This window comes from Castanea sativa, chromosome 6, assembly GCF_040712315.1.
Source record: "Castanea sativa cultivar Marrone di Chiusa Pesio chromosome 6, ASM4071231v1".
NCBI classification, from domain to species: Eukaryota; Viridiplantae; Streptophyta; class Magnoliopsida; order Fagales; family Fagaceae; genus Castanea; species Castanea sativa.
The window spans coordinates 7,736,157-7,761,967 of record NC_134018.1 but is presented as its reverse complement, the minus strand read 5'-3'; the positions used below and the strand labels follow the sequence as shown (position 1 = coordinate 7,761,967).

The 25,811-nt window shown below is 34.2% G+C and overlaps 3 protein-coding genes across 8 annotated transcripts; 1 reads left to right on the top strand and 2 right to left on the bottom strand.

Moving 5' to 3' along the window:
- Positions 1-1,856: 1,856 nt before the first annotated feature.
- LOC142641612 (transcription initiation factor TFIID subunit 6-like) lies at positions 1,857-9,260 on the top strand. Of its 6 annotated transcripts, none has more exons than XM_075816080.1 (13): positions 1,857-1,977; positions 2,212-2,405; positions 2,758-2,844; positions 2,948-3,049; positions 3,142-3,250; positions 3,665-3,753; positions 3,849-3,986; positions 4,103-4,198; positions 4,681-4,805; positions 6,645-6,777; positions 7,193-7,318; positions 8,105-8,216; positions 8,688-9,260. In XM_075816080.1, the coding sequence occupies exons 2-13, from the start codon at positions 2,280-2,282 to the stop codon at positions 9,035-9,037; spliced, it is 1,593 nt and encodes a 530-aa protein (XP_075672195.1). In that variant the 5' UTR covers positions 1,857-1,977; positions 2,212-2,279; the 3' UTR covers positions 9,038-9,260. The 6 variants fall into 6 exon arrangements, with proteins under 6 accessions (XP_075672195.1, XP_075672191.1, XP_075672196.1 ...); XM_075816076.1 differs by having other exon boundaries at positions 3,656-3,753; XM_075816081.1 differs by having other exon boundaries at positions 1,862-1,977; positions 2,252-2,405.
- Positions 9,261-11,382: 2,122 nt separating this feature from the next.
- LOC142641654 (cell division protein FtsZ homolog 1, chloroplastic) lies at positions 11,383-18,865 on the bottom strand. The gene is made up of 6 exons (XM_075816131.1): positions 18,532-18,865; positions 17,915-18,014; positions 17,472-17,701; positions 12,971-13,138; positions 12,447-12,680; positions 11,383-11,782 (listed from the first exon to the last, which is right to left on the bottom strand). The coding sequence occupies exons 1-6, from the start codon at positions 18,787-18,789 to the stop codon at positions 11,513-11,515; spliced, it is 1,260 nt and encodes a 419-aa protein (XP_075672246.1). The 5' UTR covers positions 18,790-18,865; the 3' UTR covers positions 11,383-11,512.
- A 1,539-nt stretch (positions 18,866-20,404) lies between these two features.
- Positions 20,405-23,323, bottom strand: LOC142637983 (V-type proton ATPase subunit e1). The gene is made up of 4 exons (XM_075811970.1): positions 23,188-23,323; positions 22,969-23,083; positions 21,289-21,336; positions 20,405-20,769 (listed from the first exon to the last, which is right to left on the bottom strand). Exons 2-4 carry the CDS (start codon positions 23,064-23,066, stop codon positions 20,703-20,705), a joined length of 213 nt encoding a protein of 70 aa, XP_075668085.1. The 5' UTR covers positions 23,067-23,083; positions 23,188-23,323; the 3' UTR covers positions 20,405-20,702.
- Between the last annotated feature and the right edge of the window lie 2,488 nt (positions 23,324-25,811).

Genomic DNA, 25,811 nt, shown 5'->3' with positions numbered 1-25,811 from the left:
GTTTGGTAGTAGAGTCTTATGAATCAAGCCTGGCGTTTATGGACAAGTTCAGACTCCCTGTGGGCCAAACTCCTTAAAGCCTAGTACTTTCCTAATCACACCCTAATGGATACCCACTCCTCTAGAAATTCCTCTCATATTTGGAAAACTTTTCAGATAGGTGGTAAATGGCTATTTAAAGGTATGAGATGGTTAGTAGGAGATGGATGCCTTATAAATGTATGGAATGATAATTGGATACTAGGAGGACCTCTTAGGTATCATATTGAGGGCCTATTATCCTATGCAGAAAACAAAATTAACGTTGAATTCATGCATCAAGTAGGTGCATGGAATCTAAAATCTTTAACAATTCCACTACCTGACGAAATCAATGAACTTATTGAAGGTATTCCTTTGGCACAATACCATATCCAACCAGACAAACTAATGTGGCTAAATGGTAATGGCCAGTGCATTATAAAAGAAGCATCCAAATTCATATACATAATACACTGATGAAGGGATTCAATTTGATTTTATAAAAGTAGATGGAATTGGATATGAAAAACCCCATGTTCACAAAAAATTCAATGGAAATGCACCCATAATAGATTACTGACTTGTTCATTTATTACTCACCACCAACATGATATTAGCACTGAGTGTCTCTAATGTTTAAATCTTGAAAGTACTTTTATGTCATTTAAGACTGCCCTTGGGTAAAAGAATTTTGGATTGCTCTTCCAAGACAACAAGAAATATCTTTTTTTCATAAATCACTAGCAGAATGGTTACACAAAAATTTGACTAATATATCTCCCAGCTCTTTTCAAATGATACCTTGAATATTTTATTTGCTTATGGAATTTGGCAACTTTGGCTTTCTAAGAATAATAGGATATTCAATCCTCAATTTGAAACACTAAACTAGCTTATGCATAAAACTTTACATCTAGCTGCAGAATTTTATCATCTTGCATATAATAGAAAAACAAAAGGTACAAAAGTCACTAAAATAATATCTTGGCATCCTCCACAACCCCACTTTGTTACTTTAAATACAAATGGTAGTTCTAAAAATAACTGTGGAAAAGCAGGTGGTGGCAGTGTATTAAGAGACATTTAGAGAAGATGGATAAAAGTTTTCTCAATTCACATTGGCATTGCCTCAAATAATATTGCAGAAATATGGGTTATTAGATATGGTTTAAAAATGGCTTGGGAATTAGGATATAAACATATAAACCTAGAAATTGATTCTTAATTTCTTATCAATTGGTTAACAACATATGGTGTTCTGACACCAAAACTTTTTGTTTTGATTTTGGATTGCAAGATGTTGCTTGGCCAAGAATGGATTATCCTTCCACATTACATCTTTCGTGAAGCAAATGGTGTGACAAATAAACTAGGAAAGAGGGGACGTGAGCACCAATGCAGTGTTAGAGAATATAATGAATATTCAAATTTTATTTATGTAAAATATGTGCACGATATTTTGCAACTAGGCACTCCTTGTGAGTGCCCAATGGATAATGCTTGTAACATTGCTCCTTACTTAATAAATAAATCCTCTGTTTTATAAAAAAAGAAAAGAAAGTAGAGTAGAGATTTTTAACCATTTCAAAAAAGAAAAAAAGAAAAGAAAAGAAAAAGAGCTTGTTCCTAGTCCTTACTCTTTAGGCTCGTCGTCATAGATAAGTGGGTTCTTATTTTTGGGTTTAAGTAGATATGTGGGTTCCACTTATATGTGCATAACAACTCACGAGAGAGAGAGAGAGAGAGAGAGAGAGAGAGAGAAACTCCAGCCCAACACTGCTTCCTTGGGCCGGCATCATGTATATGAGCCGAGAGTCCAAATTGAACTTCCAAAGCCAATGAAAAGCCCAGTAAACCTCGTTTGACGACAGAGATGTCTTTTCCGTTTCACTTAGACTCGTCTTACAGTTTTTACAGTTAGCCCTAAATTTAAAAATATTCACATCCTGTCTTCAGGTACTGTTCTTTTCAAAATTCTTCTCTTTTTTTATTAATCTCTCATATATGTATGTATGGATGTAGATAGATATAGCTATGGATATATGCCAAGATGGGTTTTTTTATTATTTTTTTGGGTGGGTTTTATTGGTTTAGATGAAAATTTTGGTAGAAATTGGAATACCCAGATGCAAATTTAGCTGCTTTTTGAATTTACATTACCTAATAGCTTCAAAGAGTTCTTGTATATAGGTATGGAGTAAGTAGATTAATGAAGTGTGTGTTATTGAAGTGTTAAAAAAAAGAAAAGAAAAGAAAAGATGAGCATTGTGCCAAAGGAGGCAATTGAGGTCATTGCACAGAGCATTGGGATTACCAACTTGTCCCCAGAGGTTGCCCTGGCTCTTGCCCCAGATGTCGAGTACCGGGTTCGCGAGATCATGCAGGTATGGCATTTTGAATTTGGTTGTTTTGGATTTTTGCTCAGTTTGGTACATTTGTGAGAGTTTTGTAGTACGTACTATGTGCCATGTAAATGTAGCATTGTGGTATTAATTGGACAGTGTGATGGTTAGGAAATTCAAGAACTAGCTTTAGTTTCACTTGCTGGTGGTGGAATTAATTGGAGCTGGACAAACCCAAGTGTTAAAAGTTTTTGTATTCTTTAATGATAATTCCGGTTTTATTTAATGCACACAAACACATAGATATGATTAGTAGACGCAAGGATAAAAGCAAAGTGAGCAATTGAAGTGCATTTTAAAGAAACTGAGATGTTCTGTATTTTTTGAAATGTAGGAGGCAATTAAATGCATGCGCCACTCGAGGCGGACTAGTTTGACAGCTGATGATGTGGATGGTGCACTTAAGTTAAGAAATGTGGAGGTAAGTTAGATTAATATTATTCGGCTGATGTTTCCTTTGCTGTGTGTATTTGTGGTTCTCTTAGGTTTCCATTTGCTTACCTGTGTCTTTCTACCTGCTTCAGCCAATATATGGGTTCACATCTGGAGATCCCCTGAGGTTCAAAAGAGCTGCTGGACACAAGGATTTATTTTATATTGATGACAAGGATGTGGAATTTAAAGATGTAAGAAGCTATAAATGATATTAAGTAGGATTTTATAACTAAATTATTTAAATTACTCCTTTATTTTCTTGTATTTTACTTGATTTATATAGGTTATTGACGCACCTTTGGCAAAGGCACCACTTGATACATCAGTTAATACTCACTGGCTGGCAATTGAAGGAGTTCAACCTGCAATTCCTGAAAATGCTTCAGTTGAAGGTATATTGCCTTCTTGCTAAACTTAGGTGCAATATGATTGAAGAAATGAGGGATCTCTCATCTAATTGGAGACTTGCCCTTCTAACACATGCTCTACTTTTTTATTTTTTATTTTGTAACTTCTGATTGGAAAGGATTTGCTGCTGAGAATGTTTCTGTTTGATTACTTGCATATTTTGATCCATTTCAAAATGTTGTAATTCCCTTTTTTTTAATACATTATAAGTGAGGCCCAACATGTGGGAATTTTACATTTTGAATGGGAGGTAGAGTGGGAAAATATAGTAATTCCTAAATTCATTATAATCTCTAATCTTTATGTCTGGTTTAATTAGTCTATTTTTGTTTGAAAGTTTAATTTCCCCATATTTGGTGCTTTAGATTGGTAATATGCTTTGTTTGTAGCACTTGCAGTACCCTCTGATGGAAAAAAATCTGAGTACTCAGAAGTTCTTATTGACCTTAAATTACCAGTTAAGCATGTTCTGTCAGGGGAACTGCGGGTATATTCCATATCTCTTACTCTATGCATTTCTTTTTTGTATTTCCATTCAAGGAACAGTCTTATCTCCAATTTTTTTTGATATTGCCTCTGCAGTTATACTTTAAACATATCACGGAATTGATTGTGAATAAGTCTGGCTCTGTCCTCTTAAAAGAAGCATTAGTGAGCTTGGCCACAGACTCGGGCTTGCATCCCTTAGTTCCTTACTTCACATACTTCATTGCTGATGAGGTGATCTTGAGGCTATAAGCCTCTATCTTTCTTATTGTCTATACTCAACACGCTTTTGGTTGAGATCACTTTTTTGTTTCTCATTTTTAACTGATATTTTCCCCATTTTGTCTTAGGTTACGCGCAATTTGAATGATTTCCCTCTCCTTTTTGCTTTGATGCGTGTGGTTCGAAGCCTTCTTCGGAATCCACACATTCACATAGACCCTTATGTAAGTATTTAGTCATTTCCATTTTGGCCAACTATTAATTTATGTACATGTATAGCCATGACAAGTTTGTTGCTGAATTACGAGTCCTCAACATGACCATCAGAAGGATTTAGTAGTGATTTGTGCCTCATCTTAAACAATGATTTAAAGCTTTGGGATTACCACTTGAAGCTTTTAACAAAGAGACAGAAACCCCGGAAACGATCTAGTTGGATGATGATATCTGTCTATTGTTGATTTTCCTGAACATTTTGACCCTTTGATCTTGAATGCACAACAGGATGCTATAAATAGGATGGCACAGAACTTCTTTATGGTTGATGTTTAATGAGTTATCACATTTTTGGGGCCTGTTAGATTATAAACCATGGGCTTGGCATTAGTGGGGAAATTAATCTGCTGATTTTTGAGTACCTTATTTGATGTATGTTATATCATGGGTTGATTTGCTGCCTATCTAATGTTGTGTTAATCTTATGCAGCTACACCAATTGATGCCCTCCGTTATTACATGCCTTGTTGCAAAAAGATTAGGGAATAGATCTTCTGACAATCATTGGGAACTTAGGAACTTCACAGCAAACATTGTTGCTTCAATATGCAAAAGGTGATAAATTTTTTCTGTTGTATATTAATTAGACAAACTCTATGGGAGATTTACTTGATGGAGAATATTAACATTACGGCTTTAGTGATCACAATTATGCAAATCAAATACTTTATAATAAAAGTTGGATCCTAGAAGTTGTGGTTGTGCTGAGTGGTTCACTTTCCTTGTGCCAAGTGGCTACTTTTTATGTAAGACTTTGGTAAATTATGTAGATTGATTTCATTCACTGAATTAATGAGACACTACTAATTTAAGTCCAAAAAAATTCACATGATTTGTGATTAAAACCTATGAAAACACAAAAAAAGAAAAAAAATCCTCTAGTACACCATATGAGAATTGTTAAATTATATAATAATCTACCATTTAGTTATTGTCAGTTTGTCACCAAAACATTCATAAAAAATTAATATTATATAAACTTTTGCGCAAATCATATGATTTACTTTGTGCCTTCTTTGCATGAAGTAGTCCATTTTCAATAAAATTATTCTTACCTATATGATAAAAGTTGTGTCCTACATGTTGTGGTTACACAAGTGTATGCCCTCTCTTTTTTTTTTCCCCGCCTTTTTCATTTATGTCGTGTGACACATGCTAGAAGTATATTAAAATAATTAACATAATAAACTCTATTTCTATTGCTGATGTTTCAAAAAGTTTAAAAAATGCCACTTGCAATTAAAGTTCTACTACCAAGAGTTTCTAAAAATTTAAAACAAGTTTCATTATGTTAATAATATACCATAATTTTTTGTTTTAATAATAAAGGTTGGATTGTTTTCGTTGTGCTTGCATTATGTGTGCTCCATGTTTTGTATGAAAGTTTCGCCATATGACTCATTATGAGTACGTATAATAATATATATACTTTTTTGATAAATATAAGTACATATAATAAGTACGTATAATAATATATATAAGTTCATGGACTTTTGTACTTTATGCACTTGATTTGTTTTTGTCCTTGATGTATACTTCCTGCATACTCGGGTGACACCCCTCTTCTTTTAATATATTTTTATTACTTATAAAAAAAAAAAAAAAATACATATAATTATTTACATAGATTACTTTAAGTGAAACTCTTTTACCAAATATTTAATGAGATTAAAATACTATTCTGATTATAACTTATTTATTAAAAGTTTCAAGGAATTTGAAAGAAATTTCATAATTTATTTTATAATCTCTATTGTAATCTTTGGTTTAAAAATAAAAACTTGGTCTTATACAATGGGCATTCGTTGTGTAACATTAAGAGAATGTTGTTTCATTTTTGCTATATATATTTTTTATTACATTATTGAAATATCTTCTTTAGTTTACATATGATTTGTGATTAATCTATGTATCGCATGGGTATAATCCTTGTGTATATTAAACTTCTGCCATTTTCTGCATTTCAGTTATTTGGAAGTTACTCAGCACAATAGTTAAATATTTGCTTTTTATCCTCCACATAAAAATCATTTCTATGATGCCTTATTCTTGTGCTTGTGTGCAGTCCAAAAATGGACATAATTGATGATTATAGCACTGTAATTTCATGCATAATATGATATATTTACTTTTGTAAAGTGTAGAATATAAGTAGGTGTCCTTGAGTTGAGCTATCTTTAAGCTAACCAAGCCTCCTCTGCCCTTGAACCAAGTATTATGCATGCATGTTCTAAATTAAAATGCCTACTCATTTTTATCTTTGTTCAGATTTAGTTTGCTTTACATGTAAGTTATATTTGGAGATAAAGAGACTAGAAAATGCTGAGCCTCTTTAATTTTCTTTTCTCTCTCAAGAGAATATATATAATTATACTCACTAGTACAACTATGCAGATTTGGACATGTTTATCACAATCTTCAGCCACGTGTCACAAGGACTCTGCTTCATGCTTTCTTGGACCCAACCAAAGCATTGCCTCAACATTATGGTGCAATTCAAGGGCTATCAGCCCTTGGACCTAGTGTGGTAATCTCTTATCTCTATGTTTTTTTTTTAATATCAAGGGGAGGATGCTACATGATTTATATGAAGTTGTCATTTTAGATTGGAAATATTCTATAATTTTTTTATATCAAGGGATTCCTCCTTGTAATTACCTGGTGTGTGAAGGACAAGGGGACTACACACATCTGGTGCTTGAACTCTAGACCCCTTTTTCGCAACCAAAAAAAAAAAAAAAAAAAAAAGAGAGATTTTTTTGGGAGGTATTTTACTTTTTCCTATGGTTCCTGTTTTATGTTGAACCACACCATGCATGTTATGTGTTTAGTTGTAGTTGTTGCTGTCGTTATTGCCTGTTTCTTAGTTTCTTGTGCTTTCCTTTGTAAAATCCTCTTTTACGTTTGTTTGAGCAATTTTTATGCTTCTAAACTCTGAGCAGGTTCGGCTGCTTATATTACCAAATCTTGAGCCATATTTGCAACTTCTGGCGCCAGAAATGATACTTGAGGAGCAAAAGAATGAGATGAAGAGGCATGAAGCTTGGCGTGTTTATGGGGCCTTGCTGGTGATTCATATTTCATTTTTTCAAGTAGTAAAGATTTACCTGCTGATGTGTTGTATGCTAAAAAAGCCCTGATTTCTTTCTCTATTAGCGAGGACATCTATACTTGCAAGCACTATATGTAGATACCCTCTAAATAATTACAAGCTAAAATACAAATAATTAACAAACTATACAAAAGAAGCAATATAACTCTGCCATTACCAGTAGACCACTCATACAAAGACTGCAAAAGTAAAGATTTTGGTTGGATAACTCTATGCCATTAAACACGCACTTATACTGCTCCCTCTCTCTCTCCTTCTCAAAATCGTCCATATAAGGTAAAGAGGAGCTGCTTTCCAAAAAGACCTTTTCAAATGAATAACACACACTTTCTAATGTATTATCCACCGAACCTGAAATTCACAAAATGTGCAACTATTCATCCCCCTCCAAAATGTCCACATAAATCAATGACAAGCTGCCTTCTGAAAAGATTCCCCCAAATGAAGTACACAACCACTTTCAAAGGTACTATCCATTGAACCCCAAAATTCGCATAACAAAGGACCATAACCTTCTAGCAATTGAGCAATGAATTAATGGGTGATCATGTCTCACCACTACACTTACTCTTGTAACACCAGTACACCAGAATAATGTGTCTTTTGATCAGATTATCCATAGTTAAAAATTTCCCCTAGGCTTCTGTCCAATATGACATTTGTTATTTATATCTTTTTTGGATATGGATTTTCTATTTGACTTGGATGTGCTGTGGAACTAACAAAGCCATCAACATTCTAGTTTGCGGCTGGCCAATGCATGTATGATCGGGTCAAGATGTTCCCTGGTTTGCTTTCTCCACCAACTTGTGCCATCTTGAAGACCAATGCAAAAGTTGTGCCTACAATGCCAAGTATGACCTGTCTCATCAAGGTTTACATTAATAATATGCAATAGATACATATATCATGCGTATTTGTGTGTGCTGCATGAATGCCCTTTATTGTAAGTTTTAACAGGAGGTCAAATGGTTTGTTTTAAACATGATTTTGGAAGACAGAGTGTGTGTTTGAGGGGTGGGGGGTTATTGATGGGGGTTTGGGGGTGAGATGGCGTTGCATGTGATACAGCATACAAGAATGTAAACTTGAGATCAACTCTTTGCATGTATTGGTGGCAGTTGGTAACTGTGTGTGCATGTAGATATATGTTGTGATTGGTTATTTGAAAATGGGTGTTTAAAAAGCCTAAATGTCATATATCTTGTATTTGGTTATTTGAAATGGGTGCATAAAGCCATTGCATGAGCTTTGCAATAATGCTCTTACCTCATTGTTCCTGATCCTCTTTGCTCTTTATCTTATCTGCTTTCTTATCCATCTAGAAAAACGCAAGGCAAGCACAGACAACTTAATGCATCAACCATCACTTAAGAAAGTAGCAACAGATGGCAAAATGGGTGTAATACCAATGAACTCAATGCAAATTGACACACAAGGGACAACGGGTGGGTATTCCACTGCTGCAGGTGGTTCTGGTGTTGGTTTGTCATCAATGTCCCGGCAGTTACCTGGACGGGAGGTTGGTGGTAGAGTGGTAAAAACGTCTACTGTTCTCTCTCAGGCTTGGAAGGAGGACATGGATGCAGGACAAATGTTGGCATCATTGTTTGAACTTTTTGGTGAAAGTGTGCTCGCCTTTACCCCAAAACCTGAATTATCTTTCTTCTTGTGATTTAATTGAACATCAATGGGAATGCTCATTCTCAAGAATGTGTAAATTATCTGTTAAATTCCTTTCTTTACAGTAGTATATAGATACTGTGCAAATATGTAATTGTAAGCTACCTGCTGGTAGATGATTTATATAGTCCAAAATGTCAAGTTTTTTGCAATTCCATCAAAACCTCTTAAAAACTGAAATTTGTATATAATAGCGATTCTTTACATTTGTCCCATGAGTTGAAGCATATGTGCAATTGATCTCCTAATTTCCCCTGCAATGATTTCTCTACGCCTAATTTAATCATGTTTTTCCCATGAAGTGTGAATATTTATCTGATTGAACCAGCAACAACTGCGTAAGCTGAGCTGTTGATGAAGGTTGTCTTCTTTGGCTTCCCTAGAAATGAATTCTACTTCCATGCATCTTGATTTATACGTTGGTAGACAGTTTATTACTCTTGAATAATAGGTGATGGCCATTTTCTGACCTCACTGGCATGATAAATGCCAAGATTGTATGCCAATCACGCCAATAGTGCATCATAAAAACCCTAGCACTACCCCAGCTGGCTTCAGTGTCTGACCTCTTAAATTCTTAATGCATTGTTGCTTGATACTCTTTCAGACATCATGTGGACATCTTATACTCTTCTTTCTTGAAGGTATTCTACATGGACTAGCTCTTTAAACCCAGTCGGGTTGCTTGTGTGCAATTATTAGTAGGCTTTTTGATGCCTTAAAAAAAGTGTGTTTTTCTTTCTTGTGGGTATTCTACATTGGAGTTTGCCATTCAACAGCAAAAAATTGATTCCCTTGTAAAATGGTATAGATGCCCGTGAATTATTGTACCTAAAAAAGTTGTAGATATCTGTGCATTATTAGGACACCTATTCATGTATTATTTACTATACTTCATTAGTTATAGATCCCGTGATGCGCAGAAAAATTTGACTATTTATTTTTGTCTAGTGAAAAATGAAAAATAGTAGATAAGACATAAGTGTTAGTCTTAAACCCTTAAATAATGTGATTATTTTTTAACAAAATATAGTTGATACTATATATTAGATTTTCTAAATTAAATTTTCTATATTTGTTATTTGAAAATGTTTTGAATTTTGTAAGTTTTTTTTAAAGGAAACATAACTCATTATACATTCAATTATTATATAAGTTGAGGTATTTTGTAAATAATGTAATGTGTGATTAGAATTTGTTTCTAATACTCATTTTAAACGGTGTGTCCTCTACACATCTTGAATGACCTAAAGAGTAAGCAGATATAAGTAAATCTATCATTTATATTTGGGAAAAAAAAAGACTTTAATGATATAAGAAAAATGTAATTTTATCAAGAACTAATCAACATTATGCTGAGAATGAGACATAATTGTCAATGAAGCAGCTCTCCTCTTAAAGCATTACTAAAGTGGACTGAAATGGACTAACTGGACCGAATGGGACGAAACTGGACTGAGCAGACCAAAATGGATTGAATGGACCAAATAGACTGAATGAGACAATGAGACAAAACTGGACTGAATGAGACCGAAATGCTACACTAATATAGCTCAATAGGAGTGTAGCAACAATAAATGCCAAGCTTTAGTTTTAAGATATTAATATTATATACATGAATTATTATTTGTCCTCATTTGTTCCATTTCTCCTATACACGGAGTGTAATTCTCTTGTAAGAGAACAACAAATTAAAATATAACTTTCTTCTTCTATATAGTTTTAGTTCAGATAATAATTTTAGTTCAGATAATAATCTTCTTTATGTTTGTATTATTGGTATCAAAGCCTACCACCAATATTAATGCTCTAAGTTTATATCACATTTTAAGTAAATTTTTCTATATAAATCTTCCATGCTTGACTAAATCTTTTATACTCATGAATACTACTAATTTATTATTGCGTGTCGTTTCATTTCTAGCTGTGTATCTCCCATTAGCCAGTTTAAGTAATATTTAGTAAGTCTTTGGCATTAGGGAACTCGATTTTTGGCACCACGAATCATATAGGCGGTCTCAAGTTCCAACGGTAGTTTAAAATGACATCATATAGTAGTGATAAGATAGAATGTATTAGTTCTGGGCTAGGAAATGAAAAGGAAGATTATAGGCATATGTTACATATAGAACATAAGTTTGAAAATAATGGATGTAGTATTAGTGGTAGTCTAAATAGTATAAGTAATAAGTATCCACTCTCTTGGTTTAAAAAATTAGAAGGAAAAAAATTATTAATTAAAACTATGCAGAAGCTAAATTAGTGTTTATTTCAGCAATTATAGATAACATAGATAATAAAGAATGAGGATACTCAATAATTACATACAAAACAGAGTAAACTCTAGAACAAAATGCAGTTCTCATATATCAACTTCAAGATCATTACAGAGCCAAATGGCAAAAGGAGTTAAATGGGAAGAAAGGAAAAAAGAAAAAAGAAAAAAGAAAAAAGAAAAAAAAAGGAATTAAAAGAAGAGCTTTCGGTGAGACGGTCTGGATGGAACAGTTGAAGGTGAGGTTGGGGACTTGAGGGGGAAGGGCATTCCCTGGCTTTCTTGGTCCACTGGAACTTTGTCAATCAGCTTTGCTGCCTTGGGGTCTGTTAATAGTTTCTTCTGAAATGACTGTGAGAAGCCTGTAGCAATGATAGTAACATGAATCTCTCCATTGTAGCGGTCATCCACGACAGCCCCAAATATGATGTTAGCAGAAGGATCTGCCAAACTTGTCACAACCTGAAAAAGGTCATTTTACATATGCAGACATTAGTATGCTGCATGTGGAAAACAAAGAAACAGAAAATCTCAGCACTACTGCAAATAATTACAATCCCCAACCCTTTTTCTAAGAAACTGTTGCCAGATCCTAATACATTTAAGATAATAATTAACAAACACCACTGCAAACTAAAGGACGATTTAGAACACATGAAATCATGAGAAAAATTGAAGCTGCATCCATTTTATGTTTATTATGCAAAGTTAATCAGTCACCTGATAGCTGAAGTTCCCTCAATTGGCTCAAATGAAAGCAACAAGAGGATGATCCAGATTTTGTAATTATTATTTTTTTATTTGGAAATACGAAGCAACACAAAAATGAACTTACATATGAATTTCTTTCAAGGGGCATTAAGGAACATTTCTTTTCAAATTCACAACGAAAAGAAAAAAAAGAAGAAGAAGAAAGGAAATTGCAAAATCAACCAGCTGATTTTTTGTTTTGTTGGGGGGGGGGGGGGGGTGGTGGTTTCAGACAAGGTTCCTTATGAGAACATTCACTTACAATAAATTCAATTTTATTTCATCACATTTAAAAGGAAAATGAATTTTGAAGTATGCCTTCTTTCATTAGATTATATAGAATACTGGATATCAATAGCTTATATTTCTTCAGTACCTGAGACACTCTATTCACTTCCTGCAGGGTTATGTCCTTTCCTCCTGTAATATTGTACACTACCCCTGTAGCTGATTGAATTGAGGATCCAATTAGGGGAGCTAAAGTAGCTTGTTCAGCTGCTTCTTCTGCACGGTTTTTGCTAGAAGAAACTCCCACTCCAAGCATTGCAGTTCCGGAGTCTTTCATGACTGCCTTTACATCTGCAAAATCCACATTTACCAGTCCAGGTATCTACAAAAGAATAAATCAATCTTCAAATTATTTAGGATAAGAAAAATGATAATTTTTGGGAAGGGAAAAATCAAATATGCTAATTTAAGATAACATGGAATAGTTAGGGTATTGTGTATTTGATTTTTAATAATCACAAATGCTGTGTATAATTCTCTAATTATTATATAAGCAATAATGTAAGCATATTATGCTGAGTTGGGGTAGTCATGGACTAACTTAAACTTCTTAAATTAGTGGGCCAGTGATCAAAATGTGAAATGCAGTTCAGTGTTTCACAAAACACTTACTGTGATTATGTCTGAAATTCCTTGCACTCCTTGACGTAGAACATCATCAGCAAGAAGAAAAGCATCCTGAAGGGGTGTCTGTTCATCAGCAATATCCAGCAGACGGTCGTTGGGAATGACTATAAGAGTATCAACATTCTTTTGCAACTTTTCAATAGCCTCCAAAGCCTGAAGACAAGTAAATGCACAATAACTTCTGGAACTTTAAAAGTATTAGAAATTGGTGTGTATATAGATACTCCAGCTATATCATAAATTATTGGCTTAGTTTTCTATGTCTAGTCTTGAGTCTTGACACTCAACTGTTAGTATACATATATTAAAGATAAGCAAACCAGCTGATCCATACTACCCATTGACTATGAAAAGCAGTACAACAGGGTTATTTTTAGAGAATATGAACAGCTTAAGATATCCCATAATACATAACTGGTCAAATTGATGGAAGAAGCCAAAATTTACTGAAAGCACTGATGGCACAACCATTGCCTGGCTAGGGAAGAAAAATATGTAAGTCTAAACTTAGGGCAAAACCCAAGCATAAGTATCCATGGTATTTGTTTAGGTCATTGCCAACGAGCTGTAGCTAACATGACACTTCCTCTTTCCATATTAATGGATGGAGGGAGAGGTCATATGTTCAAGACCCAATGTGTGTGTGTATCCTACCAATAAAAAAGGCTAATTAGGTTATTAATATTATATTTTATGTTTTGTTTGGTTTTTTCCTAAAGTCAAGGGCATTTCAATAATTCTATGATTTTGGTTGTGGGTCATAGTTGTGGGCTTTAGGTTTTTATTTTATAAATAGAAAAATCTTATGTGCTTTAAGTGAGGGCTTTGGTCAATTCAATAGGAGTTTCTTTACTGAACAAAGGAGTTTTACTCCTATTAGGGAAATCTAAGATCTAGAGTCTATACAAGGGTCACTGAACTTAAATTAGAAGAAAGTTGGACATTGAGAAAGCCTATGATCATGTGAATTGGGAGGCTCTTCTAAATTTGCTAAAGAGAATGGGATTTAGGGTGAGGTGGTGTAGGTGGATCCGTACATGTATATCTATAGTCCAGTTCTCTGTTTTGGTTAATGGGTCTCCAGCTGACTTTTTTGGGAGTTTGAGGGGATTGAGACAAGGGGACCTGCTATCTCCTATGTTGTTTTTGGTTTTGATGGAGGTTTTCAGTAAGATGATGAAAAGAGTTGAAGGTGCTGGTTTACTTCGAGGTTTCAGGGCTGATGGTAGAAGGGGTATGTGTCTCACATCTTTTGTTTGCGGATGATACCATTCTGTTTTGTGATGTAGATGAGGAGCAGATTCTACATGTTCGGATGCTCCTTCTTTGTTTCCAGACTATGACAGGATTAAAGGTTAATGCTTTGAAGAGTGAGGTGGTTCCCATTGGAGAGGTTCCTAATATTCATGTCTTGGTAGAGATCTTGGGTTGCTAGATTGGGTCTTTGCCTATGACTTATCTTGGTATGCCACTAGGGGCGTCCTACAAGTCCCCCACTATATGGAATCCTATACTGGAAAAAATTGAACGTAAGTTGGCTAGTTAGAAGAAGATGTATTTGTCAAAGGGTGGAAAACTGACGTTGCTTAAGAGTACATTATCTAGTCTTCCGACTTACTTCTTATCTCTTTTTACAATCTCTACGCATGTCGCCAATGAAATTGAGAGGTTGCAATGGAATTTTTTGTGGGGGGACTCCAAGACACATCTGGTGGGATGGGATAAGGGGTGTGCACCTTTGGACAATGGTGGGTTAGGATTAAGGAAATTAACTACTTTTAATAAAGCCTTACTAGGAAAATGGTTATGGTGGTTTGGGGTTGAGGAGACAAGGCTTTGGAGAACGGTAGTAGCTCTAAAGTTTGGGGAAGAATGGGGGGTTGGACTTCCAAGCTAGATAGAGGGGTACATGGGTGTGGTAAGGTTTATGGAGAAGCATCCAAATGGGCTAGGAAGTTTTTAGTAAAAATATTTGGTTTGAGGTAGGGGTGGGGGATAGTGAAGCTTTGGACAGATCAACGGTGTGGGGATTCTCCACTTCAATTGACCTTTCCGGTTGTGTATGGATTGCCTCCAATAAAGGGGCATCAGTGGCCTCTTCTCTTGAGCGGTTGGGGATAGAGGAATGGAGAAGCTGGGATGTTCGTTTCATTTAGAGACCAAATGATTGGAAAATGGGTGATGCGGATGCATTTCTCCGTACTTTGGGCTCTAATTTACCTCTAACTGAAAATGGAGATCGTATGCGATGGAAGTTGACAAAGAATGAAGATTTTGATATCCGATAGTTTTATAATAAATTAAGAGGACCCTCGCCCATTATATTTCCTTGAAAATGTGTTTGGAAGGTTAAGGTCCCTCGGCGTGTTTCTTTCTTTGTGTGGACTGCTGTATGGGATAAAATCCTTACAGGTGACAATTTGAGGGGTAGAGGGATGGACTTTGTTGACTGGTTTATTATGTGTCGTTGTAATGGGAGACGGTGGATCATTTGCTACTGCATTGTGGTAAGGCTTATCGTTTGTGGAGTTTGGTGTTTAGATCTTTTGGGATTTCTTGGGTCTTGCCAAGATTAGTTGTGAATACTCTATTTGGTTGGTGGAATTGGCCTGAAAAGCTGTGCTTAATGTAGTGTTTGTGGAGGGAGTGAAATTGGAGGACGTTTGAGGACATGGAAAGTTCTGATAATCAGTTATTGACTTCTTTCAATGGCTCCCTTTTTGATTGGTCTAGGGCTTGGGGACTCACCTCAAGTGATTCTCTCTCTATGTTCCTTAGCTCCCTTCTTTGTAATTAATATCTTTTCTTTTTGTTTTTTATCATCTTTTTCTATAATTTTTTATATCTGCCTTATGATTTTCAGCATGAGGTAGTTTCTTTTTTTTTGGAATATACATATTTATTACTTATTAAAAAAAAAAAAGTTGATTACTAGAAAACTTGTTGATGCTTGCGTGCCTTAGTGTTTCATTTCTCATTTCTCTTCTCCTTAGGTATTCTATCACCATTAGGGGTGGCAATTCGTGTTCGCGTGTCGGGTTCGTGTCGTGTCAAGTCATGAGTATTCGACTACATAGGTCAACACTAACCCGACCTGTTTATTAAACGGGTCAAGATTTCTCAACCCTAACACGACCCATTTATTAAACGGGTCAGTCGTGTCGACCTGTTTATCAGATTTTATCAAAATGAAAAATAAAAATTAATGAAAAAACAAACAAATAAATATTTTTAATATAAAATTTAGAACTAACGAGTAACTGCATCACAAATAATCATTCAAAGTTAAAGCATATCCCAATATCACAAATAATCAATCACAATATGTCAAAGAAAATAAATCACAACAACTAATAAGTTTATATACCTAGAGTTTGAAGGGTATATTGGTAAAATATCATTTAATTAAACGGGTCAGACGGGTCAAACAGGTTTCATGTGTTCAACCCTAACCCAACCCATTTATTAAACGGGTTAGTCGTGTCAACCCGAATATGACACGAACCCGTTAAGCCTCAACCCATAACCTGCTAATTTCGTGTCGTGTCGTGTCGGGTTCGCGGGTCGTGTCAAATTTTGCCACCCCTAATCACCATCCAAATTATAGTTTATGTGTATAGTTCATTTTACTATTCATAACTTGTGGACAAATTTGATCTCATTTTTTCTTCGCCTCCTTATAACCCTAAATCAAATCTTTTTTTTCATCCCTACCAAGACCTTAAGTCATTCACTCATTCTTTAATCCTCACCTTGTTTTTGAATTTCTAAATCCTAAATCCACATATTTCCCTAACCTTAAGCCTACTCTACCTTAAGCACTTTCAATAAACTTTTTTTAATGTAGCCAATGAGCTCTAGCTCAACTGCACCTCCTCCCCTTATAAGTGCTAAGTGGAGGGTTCAGGATCCATCAAGTGCGTGTGTAACTTACCAAGAATAAATAAATAAATAAATATATATATATATATATATATATATATATATATATATATGTAGAAGTCTAGCTTTCAGCGATGCTTCAGGATTATGATTTACAAATGAAAGAACTGCAGCAGTACAGCTCAAAGAGTTGGGTACATTAAACATCTTTCATCCTTCGAATATGAATTCCGTCAATTCAAAACAAACAGAAAAATGCAAAATGTCATAAATACATTTCTAGTTCCAAAAACAGAATTCGGGAGAATAAATGCAAGGGAGATTCTCCTAAAGCTAATAGTCTCAAAAAGGAAAGAAAACATAGGACATCCATTTCAACTCAACTCAAGTAATGTGAATGATGCATCTTGGCTGCTTTGTGATCTTTTTTCATGAAGTAGCGTTTTTTTAATAAATCTTATCTTACTTATCAAAGAAAAAAAATGTGAATGATGCATCAACTAAAGAGCTTATAAACATTTGGTTAGGAAGTTTTGGATTTAGCATATACTGAATGACAAATAAGTTTTCCATGATTTCAATTAAACACCAAAAGGACACCTGCCTGCAAGGATCTCTTACGTCCTTCAAAGCTGAAAGGATAGGTAACAACACCAACAGTCAAATAACCTGCTTCTTTGGATATCTGGGCAACAATTGGGGCAGCACCAGACCCTGTTCCTCCACCCATACCAGCAGTTATAAACACAAGATCTGACCCCTTTAGTGCATTTGCAATGGCTTCTTTAGATTCTTCTGCAGCTTGTTCTCCCAAAAGTGGATTCCCACCCGTACCTGCATCTCTATCAAGTAAGTAAATCAACAGACATGATACCACCACCACCACCACAATGTAGACAATAGCAAGCTGGCAATTATATGAAGTTCAAACACGACTATGAGTGGACTGAAACTGGACTGAAACCACCTGACCGCCAGCATTGATTGCTTGGTTAACACCTAAAGCTTCAAAGGTGAAGTAAACAGATCATAGTGAGAATGCCAGACCTAATCCACGAGTCAAAAGCTCTCCAATTTGAAGTGGGTTCTCAGCAGCAGACTGTAACAATGCTTGCGCATCTGTGTTTATAGCATAGAAATCAACACCCTGAAATATCAAAAATTGTAAAACATCAAGACCAATAACCTCTTACATATGCAACTTGAAACTAACCCATGTATACTTCAAACTTCCAAAAACAAAAGACAGTAAAAACTAAAATCTAAAAAGCAACTAGAAGTTACACACATAATTAGGAAAATAAAAAAAGGTGAAGCTTTTAACCAAATCAAGGTGCCTTGAAATTGAGTTAGCCAGTAACACAACAGCTACATGAAACAAACACAATTTCGCAAGAAACAACCAATGAAACAATGAAAATTGAATCTTCACGCTGATTACAAGCATCATTAACATACAACATAAAAATGGTGATGCCTTTACAATGTAGTAACTATGGTGGTGGATTACAATGTAACACTAAAAATGGACATAGATGAAGCACAACCACAAATGGGTATCAAGCTAAACACTGAAACACAAACAGTCAGTAACAAAATGTGAGCGAAAGAATTGGAATTTCAAAGTTTAAGAGAAAACCCAGAAAAAGTTAACGGAAACCCACATGTAAACCGCTACCAATCATGCGATTAACGGCATTGTTGCCACCTCCACCGACACCAACCACCTTAATTTTGGCCGATTCCATTGGGGTAAAAGAGCAACTGACAACCCCAAAACGGTGTCGTTTCTGCGAAGAATTGCTGCTTTTCCTCTGAGAAAAGCATTTTCTAAAAGGCAATGACTTGTTTTGAAATGGGGTTGGAATTGAAGGGGATGAGATCATCAGCTCGTTTGGGTTTGTGAGCTGAAGTGTTGCCATTTTTTTTTCTTTTCCTTACAGGAAATGATGGGTTTTTAGGGTTTTAGAAATTTGAAAAGTAGAATTGAAATTTAAGTAATTACCCAAAAAGAAAAACGTTTTGGGTTTTTCTCTTTTGGTGGATTTGGATAATTAGACTGGATATCACAAAGATTGGATTGGGTTTCGTTTGCTAATTTGATGGGCTTTTTTTTTATTTGAGTCTCAAAAGCAAAACCCTCCAAACGATGTCGTTTCTGATTCTTTACTTCTTGTACGTTCGATTTATTTTTTTAAAGAGAAATTAAAGAAAGGATGGAAGGTAAAAATAAAAAATAAATAAACACCATTTTTAAAAATAGTACTAAAAATGAATTGATGGGTTGGTGCCCACTTTCACACGTTAGAAAAACAAGATTCAATTTAAAGCTTAAAAAAAAAAAATGCTATGTCCACAATATTTTTACAATATTTTCATAACAAATCATAGGTGGTTAATTTTTATTAGTTCAAATTTGAACCTAATACTAAGATTACATTTTTTTTTCTGACAATAACAACCAATAACAACCTATCACTTAAGATTTGTTTTAAAAATATTGTGAAAATGTTGTGGACATATCATTTCTCTAAAAAAAAAATAGCATAGGTTTCATAGTTTGTATATTTGAAATATTGTCTGCAATCTATCACTATATGTTTTTTTAATGGTAAGTTCTCCACATTTGTGAACATAACCAACAAACCTTAGTTTGGGGTCCGCTATGGATCTTTGAACAAAATTAGTTAAGGTTGATCACATATATGTTTTTTCCCTGTGAAGTTGGCTGTCAAGCCTCAAGGATGAGGGATGGATGCTTGATGGCTGCTTTTATTCAAGGGATTGTAACCTAGAATGATCCCACTATTATAAAAGATAAGAGCTGCCTCAAAGTGTAATCAACAAAATGGAATTGTTCTTTTCACTTGTTAATCTCAACATTGTGTAGAAATTAAAACTTAAAAGACATTAAAGGTTCGTAACATATAATAAATCTAGTGACACAAATTTGTTTACAATGGTAAAAAAAAATGTCAGTTGGTAAACCATGTAGAAATAATATTACTCCATTCATTACTTATCATATTAACATGTTGTAAAGAGAGTTGTAAAAATAGTCGCACCTAATATTGTTCTACCGTAAAACTTGGACCTAAAGTAGAATGCTAACGGGTTAAAAAAAAAAATCGCAGTAATTTTCATAAACATATAGGCAGAAACTCGATCAAGTTACAAGGTTCTCATTATAGAGGCCCCAGCTTAACAGAGCACTGGTCAATGAGAGTGTGAAAGAAAGGTAAATACCCTCCATTGTACGTATTTTCATATTCTGAACGTCTTCTTGTCTTTTATCTCCCCTCTTTCCTATGTCTCCCTCGATCCCTTTCCTGCCCCACCCCTTCATCGCATTAGTGCTGTACAAGTCCCAACTTATTCAAACAGTAGCATCTTTTTTCATTTGGATTTTGCTCTGTAGTTTGATCTGTATATCAACACTAATTTTGAAAAAGGACTAACAGGTAGATACCAACTCAGCCTCTCTTAGTCCATATTAGCATGGACAACGTGACGATTATCTTTATAGCCTCCATACAATTAAAAAAGAGAAATACTCTATCATCACTTATTTCATTTAAACTGCATATTTTTATGATTACACTCTGATAAAATGACTCCTGAAGTGAAAGAAGGGTAAATACAACAATTTTATCACATGTAATGTTAAGCAACAATGTAAAACCAATTCAAGGTTGATGCTCCAACAAGAATTACATACACAAGAAAATACTACTGAATAATCCACAAAACCAAAATCAGATACTCTGCTAGCCAATCCATAATCCATATTGTTGGCTTACTGATAATGCGCTGTATGGTATTTCCACGCAGAACTTCATTCCCCTTCACTCAGAATTGGGACAATAAGTGGTTTCATCTGTGCAAGATATACTATCGCCCACCTAAGGAAAAGAAGAATATAGTATGAAATTTCAGCAAAGAGAACGATACACAGTATGAAAAGGAAGAAACAACCACACAGACAAGACCATGTACATTCCTAAAATAAGAATTGAGCACACCAAGAAAATACTAGAAAAGGTAAGATCAATAGGATCTTAATTAGAGGAACTTGCCCTATGAAAAATCATTCAGAACTACTGGATCAAATTCAGTGGCTACACAGTGTTTAAATTTGAAAACTGGTTTTGTGGAGTGAAAAAACAATTGCCAAAGATCAAATGTGTGCAGATGAGATCTCATTGCCTAAATCCTCCTCCCCTACAAGAGCAAGGCCATGGATTCAAGACCCACCAGCTGCATGTGTAATTGCCAATATATAATAAAAGATACATGTAGCACTAGCTAAACACAAGAGGATATAAATCCCAGGCTAAAGATGCGCACATATTAAAAATGAATTTTATGCAAAACATCAAATCAGATAGACTTCCAGTTTTCATAATTAAACATGAACTTACATCATCCAACAGCAGACTGTTGCTGTAATAACCAATGTCAGGTGGAACCTACAATGAGAAAAATAGATTAGGCATATTAGAAAAAGAACATAAGGTTATGGAAAGCAGAAAAATGCAACCATTTTTGAAGGATCAAGAATTATACAAGCCTAACATATACATAGTTCAGCATTTCAAGCAAACTTAGATGTATGATTACCATATTTACTTAAACCACCAACAGATGGTGAACCATGGCATTTCATTATCACACCTACTATGCAATAGCATCTTTCTAGTGCAGACAATTTTAATACACACACACACACACACAAAAAGATACAAACATGGCTTTCTCAACAAGAGCTCCTAATCAAATACACATAAATCGTAAAAATCTAAAATAAAAATAATTGGGGTATCAGACCTTCACTAGCCGACCAAAAATTTTAAGACTAAGACTGTTGTTGTTGCTGCTACTATTAGATCTTCATACATTGTTCAAAGCAAAAGTATTGAATAATCATGACAAAGAAACAAATTTCTTAACATAAGGAAGCTGCAAGGAAGCACAAGCAAAAGGATTGTGGTGGTTTTATTTGGAAGAGAGTGACATGATCAATCACTTGGAATCAAAGTTGGTCCCAGGTGGAGTGAATTGGCAAAGAAGGATACTACTGAACCCAAATTTGAAGGGAAAAGTTTCTTTAAATCAATTAACTGCCGATGAAATCAGTATGAAGATCCATTAAAAACATCAAAACTTTATCAAGGCTAAATAAGAAACTAAAACTGGCACACAATCAGCCAGTTTGCAAGCCCATTCCTCAATATCCAAAAGAACAAAACTAAAAAATTGACATCTACAGCCATTTCAGAGGTTCACAAAATCTTAATGAGGAAAATAAAAAATAAAACCATGTATATAGAAACCCACTAAGGTTCTGTTCAATTTTCCTTAATATTTGAACTACACAGTTCGCTAGGATTGAACCCTGATCTCTTATGCAACCATTAGAAACTTTGCTAGTTAAGCTAATTGGAACCCTTCTTCTTTTAAATGTCGTTTAATAAACAAATGTACCACTATAAGTAAGGAAATTCAAAAAGGGTATTGGGAATTTCATGAACTTCAAAATATATGACAATATACAATCTATCACCATACAACAACAACAACAACAGCAACAAGAGCAACAAGCCTTAGTCCCAAAATTTTGGACTTTCCTACAGATCCTCAACGGACTAAAAGTTGGAAGTGGGGGTAGATTCGAACTCAGGTTCGAACAAATAGGAAGAATTGGGTAATGCCATCGAACGACAAGACACTTGACTTGTAATGAGCATTCAAATTAATGGCTTCTGCTACAGTGAGAACTCCCTACTTATTAAAATACTCCCATCTAAGATGATGTTGAGATTGTTAAGTACTTCCCACTAATATATGAACTGAATCATCATATTTCATGACACCACAAAACAAAATTACCCACACAGCTTAAACCCAAATCACTACCACATAAAACCTAGCCAAACACCATAAATATCATGGAATCTAGAGCTACTTACTGTAAATAAGCTTCAGTTATGCACTATATACAATCTTGAATTAACAAATGCAGCAACTTTAATAAAATTCACACACGTATAAACCCAAAAACATCAGTAAATGAAAAAAAAATTGGGTTTTGAGAAATGTACAAATTAGTAGAGGGTCCTCTATTGCAGCAAATTCTGGTGCAAATTGACGCAATGATCCCAATCACTACGAAAATTAGGGTTGTCACCAAGAACCCCATGTCGATTTCTCTTCGATCTGCAATGTAAAGAGAACCCAAACAGTATTAAAATTTGTGGAATTTGAATTGGGATATTAGGGTTTTGATAAAGCTCAGAAATTGAACTTAGAAAAAAACCAACCGAATGCGAGATCTCACGAGATGGAGAATCTAAGGGGTCTGTTTGGTTGACGAGAAAATGAGAAAAAACGAAAGGGAAAATATTTTCTTTCAGAGATCTCAGCACTGAAACTTCGTAGATAAGCATTACGGAGGAGAAGGAACTAGATGAATGGGAAATGAAATTGGGCCGATTCTGAAATTTTGGCCCAAATTATTTTGGGTGCAGAAAGTACAAATTTTATTGGGCCGAGGTGACCCAAGGCACTGCCAAGTTGGGCTTAGTTTTAGCATGAGTCTTATCCCCTTGTTTGGTTGGGGGTGATTTTTACAGAGGATTGAAAATATAAAGGAATGTTTTGATTTTTCTTCTGTTTGGTACGAAAGAAAACGCAGAGAAGAGAAATTAAAGAGGTAGGGAAGACTTATAAAAAAAAAAGAGGTAGGGAAGATTACATGATATACCATGCATATTTGTGGCATTTAAAAAATAAAAAAGCATAAACATTTTCTAGAAAGTAAATCATTTTTCAAAAAAAAAATTTAGAAAACTATCATATTTTGTTTAGTAGAAACTTTAAAATGAATTGAAAATTTACTTTTTGACTTTCCTTATTTAGTGGAAAATAACTCTAACTCACGTCAAGTTAAACAAGAAAAGTCAAAAGATAATTTTCCTTTGACAATTTTTTTTCGTGATACTATCAAATATAGAAAACCCTGAAAACGATGTTCACTATTGGTGCATTTGGATAGTAGGATTTGCGCATGTAGATTTGAATTTAAGTTATTAAAATCTAAATATCATGTTTGGATAGTTTTAAAAGATCAAGAATTTAGTTGACAAATCTACTAAGAATTTTAACCCTTTAAAATCTTTGGATTCAAAATGATTTTTAAAATTAAAGGATTTAAAATGAAGGCATTTAAAATATATTGATTTAAAATCTTAATTCAAATTCAAATTCAAGTTTTAAGTGCAATCATAAGATTTTTTTATACATTAATGGAAATCCGTATTTTTTTGAAGGCTGTTAACGAAAATTTATCTATATAGAACTAGAGGCATATTTGCAGATGTATACGTGTGTATCTATATTTTTTTACTTTATCAATTATTATTTCTATTTATATTAATAAATTATACTTCAATTATTTTATTCTTTGATGTAGAACAGACCCCTATAGCCTTTCTGGAGTCCCAAGCGTGCCTAAAATCACATAAGACAAAAAGGCATTAATAGAAATCGAAACGGCCTTCTAAGCAATAGTCATTTTTTTGCCACGAGATACCCCCTAAAAAATGGCGAATTCCTTCATTTAGGCTTGAAAAACTGTGATTTTGCCGTTTATAGTCATTTTTGTTTCCTTAATAAATTTTTGCTCAAAAGTCAGAATAATGTTCCATTTGTTTTGAGACAATCTTTAAGGTCAGTAGTTTATAATTTAACATTTAACTTAATTTTGCAATTTTTGGTAAATTCCGGTATTTTGTCACCTAATCGCATAATTAGTGTGAATTAGGGTTTTAGACGTTTTTCTTTGTATTTATATGTTTTGTAACCGTAAGAGGCAGATTAGACTATTTTTTTAATAAATACAAAATTTTGTCAAATTTTTTCTCTGGTGAATTTCAATTTTTCTCCTTGTGCATTTAGGAAAAACTTGCATGGATTCGAGATTTACTATCGAAAGCTAATAGTTTAGTTTTTGTTCCATCAAAAAAGCATTATGTGTGCTCTTTTCAGGCTTCTGCGACATCATTCTTTGTCATATTACGATGTCAAATTTGAAATTAATTTTTTCTTCATGCAATTATGTTTAATACTTTATAAAAATTAATCTTAATTTCTTTTTTATATTTTATTTATTTCTAGTTTTCTTGCATAAGTGGTGAAAATATGTTTACAATTATTTAGATATTTTGCTCTTTATTAACATGCTAATATAATAATTAGCATATCAGTGCACATAAAAATAGTGTTAATAGTTGAGCCATTTTAAAGTAAGAAAAATATTAAAGTTATTACAAATTCTAGTACAAAATTTACAAATTGACATAATGAATGTAATTGATCCTGCCTCAACAATTTTCACCAATTATATTTATCAAAAAAAAAAAAAAAAAATTTCACCAATTACAACTAACAATCTCAACGGCTACTCAACTGCAACAATGCAGTGGACCTGTACTGATAGGCCCAATGTAGGAACCTGAACCCATTTGAGTGCTATAGCAGGACCTGACCCGAGAATGCAAATGACAATGGGTCAAATGATTTTACCTTAAGTTGCTAAAAGATCTAACCTATTTGGGCCAAAACAAAACCCATGAAAACCAGAACCTGATGTTGACCACGTATGAGGGTGATTGAAATCAATAATGATTAATGATGTGCTCATATCACATGCAAAAGATTTTAGATTTTATTCGGCCAAAGCTTTTGATCTAGTGACACTACCGGCACCCCGAAAAGGGGTGTGCTCCAAAATTTTGAAAAAGAAGGGTAGTAGAAAAAAAATAGTTTAAGATGAAACTCCAAAAAATCTTATACATTCTTGTGAGCAAAAAATAAAAAATTTGGAACATTTGAGTAAACATTGGTACCCAAAATTTTTTTTGGTCTAAACAAAATTAATAATCCC

Excerpts from the sequence above, each read along its gene's own strand:
- LOC142641612 (XM_075816076.1), top strand. The coding sequence starts at position 2,280 with ATGAGCATTGTGCCAAAGGAGGCAATTGAGGTCATTGCACAGAGCATT. Across the intron at positions 3,251-3,655 it reads TGAAAATGCTTCAGTTGAAG|CACTTGCAGTACCCTCTGAT; the intron begins GTATATTGCCTT and ends CTTTGTTTGTAG. Across the intron at positions 4,199-4,680 it reads ACATTCACATAGACCCTTAT|CTACACCAATTGATGCCCTC; the intron begins GTAAGTATTTAG and ends AATCTTATGCAG.
- LOC142641654 (XM_075816131.1), bottom strand. The coding sequence starts at position 18,789 with ATGGCAACACTTCAGCTCACAAACCCAAACGAGCTGATGATCTCATCC. Across the intron at positions 18,015-18,531 it reads TGATTGGTAGCGGTTTACAT|GGTGTTGATTTCTATGCTAT; the intron begins GTGGGTTTCCGT and ends TTGATATTTCAG. Across the intron at positions 17,702-17,914 it reads GCTTTTGACTCGTGGATTAG|GTACGGGTGGGAATCCACTT; the intron begins GTCTGGCATTCT and ends ATAGAGATGCAG.
- LOC142637983 (XM_075811970.1), bottom strand. The coding sequence starts at position 23,066 with ATGGGGTTCTTGGTGACAACCCTAATTTTCGTAGTGATTGGGATCATT. Across the intron at positions 21,337-22,968 it reads AGAGGACCCTCTACTAATTT|GTTCCACCTGACATTGGTTA; the intron begins GTACATTTCTCA and ends TTCTCATTGTAG. Across the intron at positions 20,770-21,288 it reads ACAGTCTGCTGTTGGATGAT|GTGGGCGATAGTATATCTTG; the intron begins GTAAGTTCATGT and ends TCTTTTCCTTAG.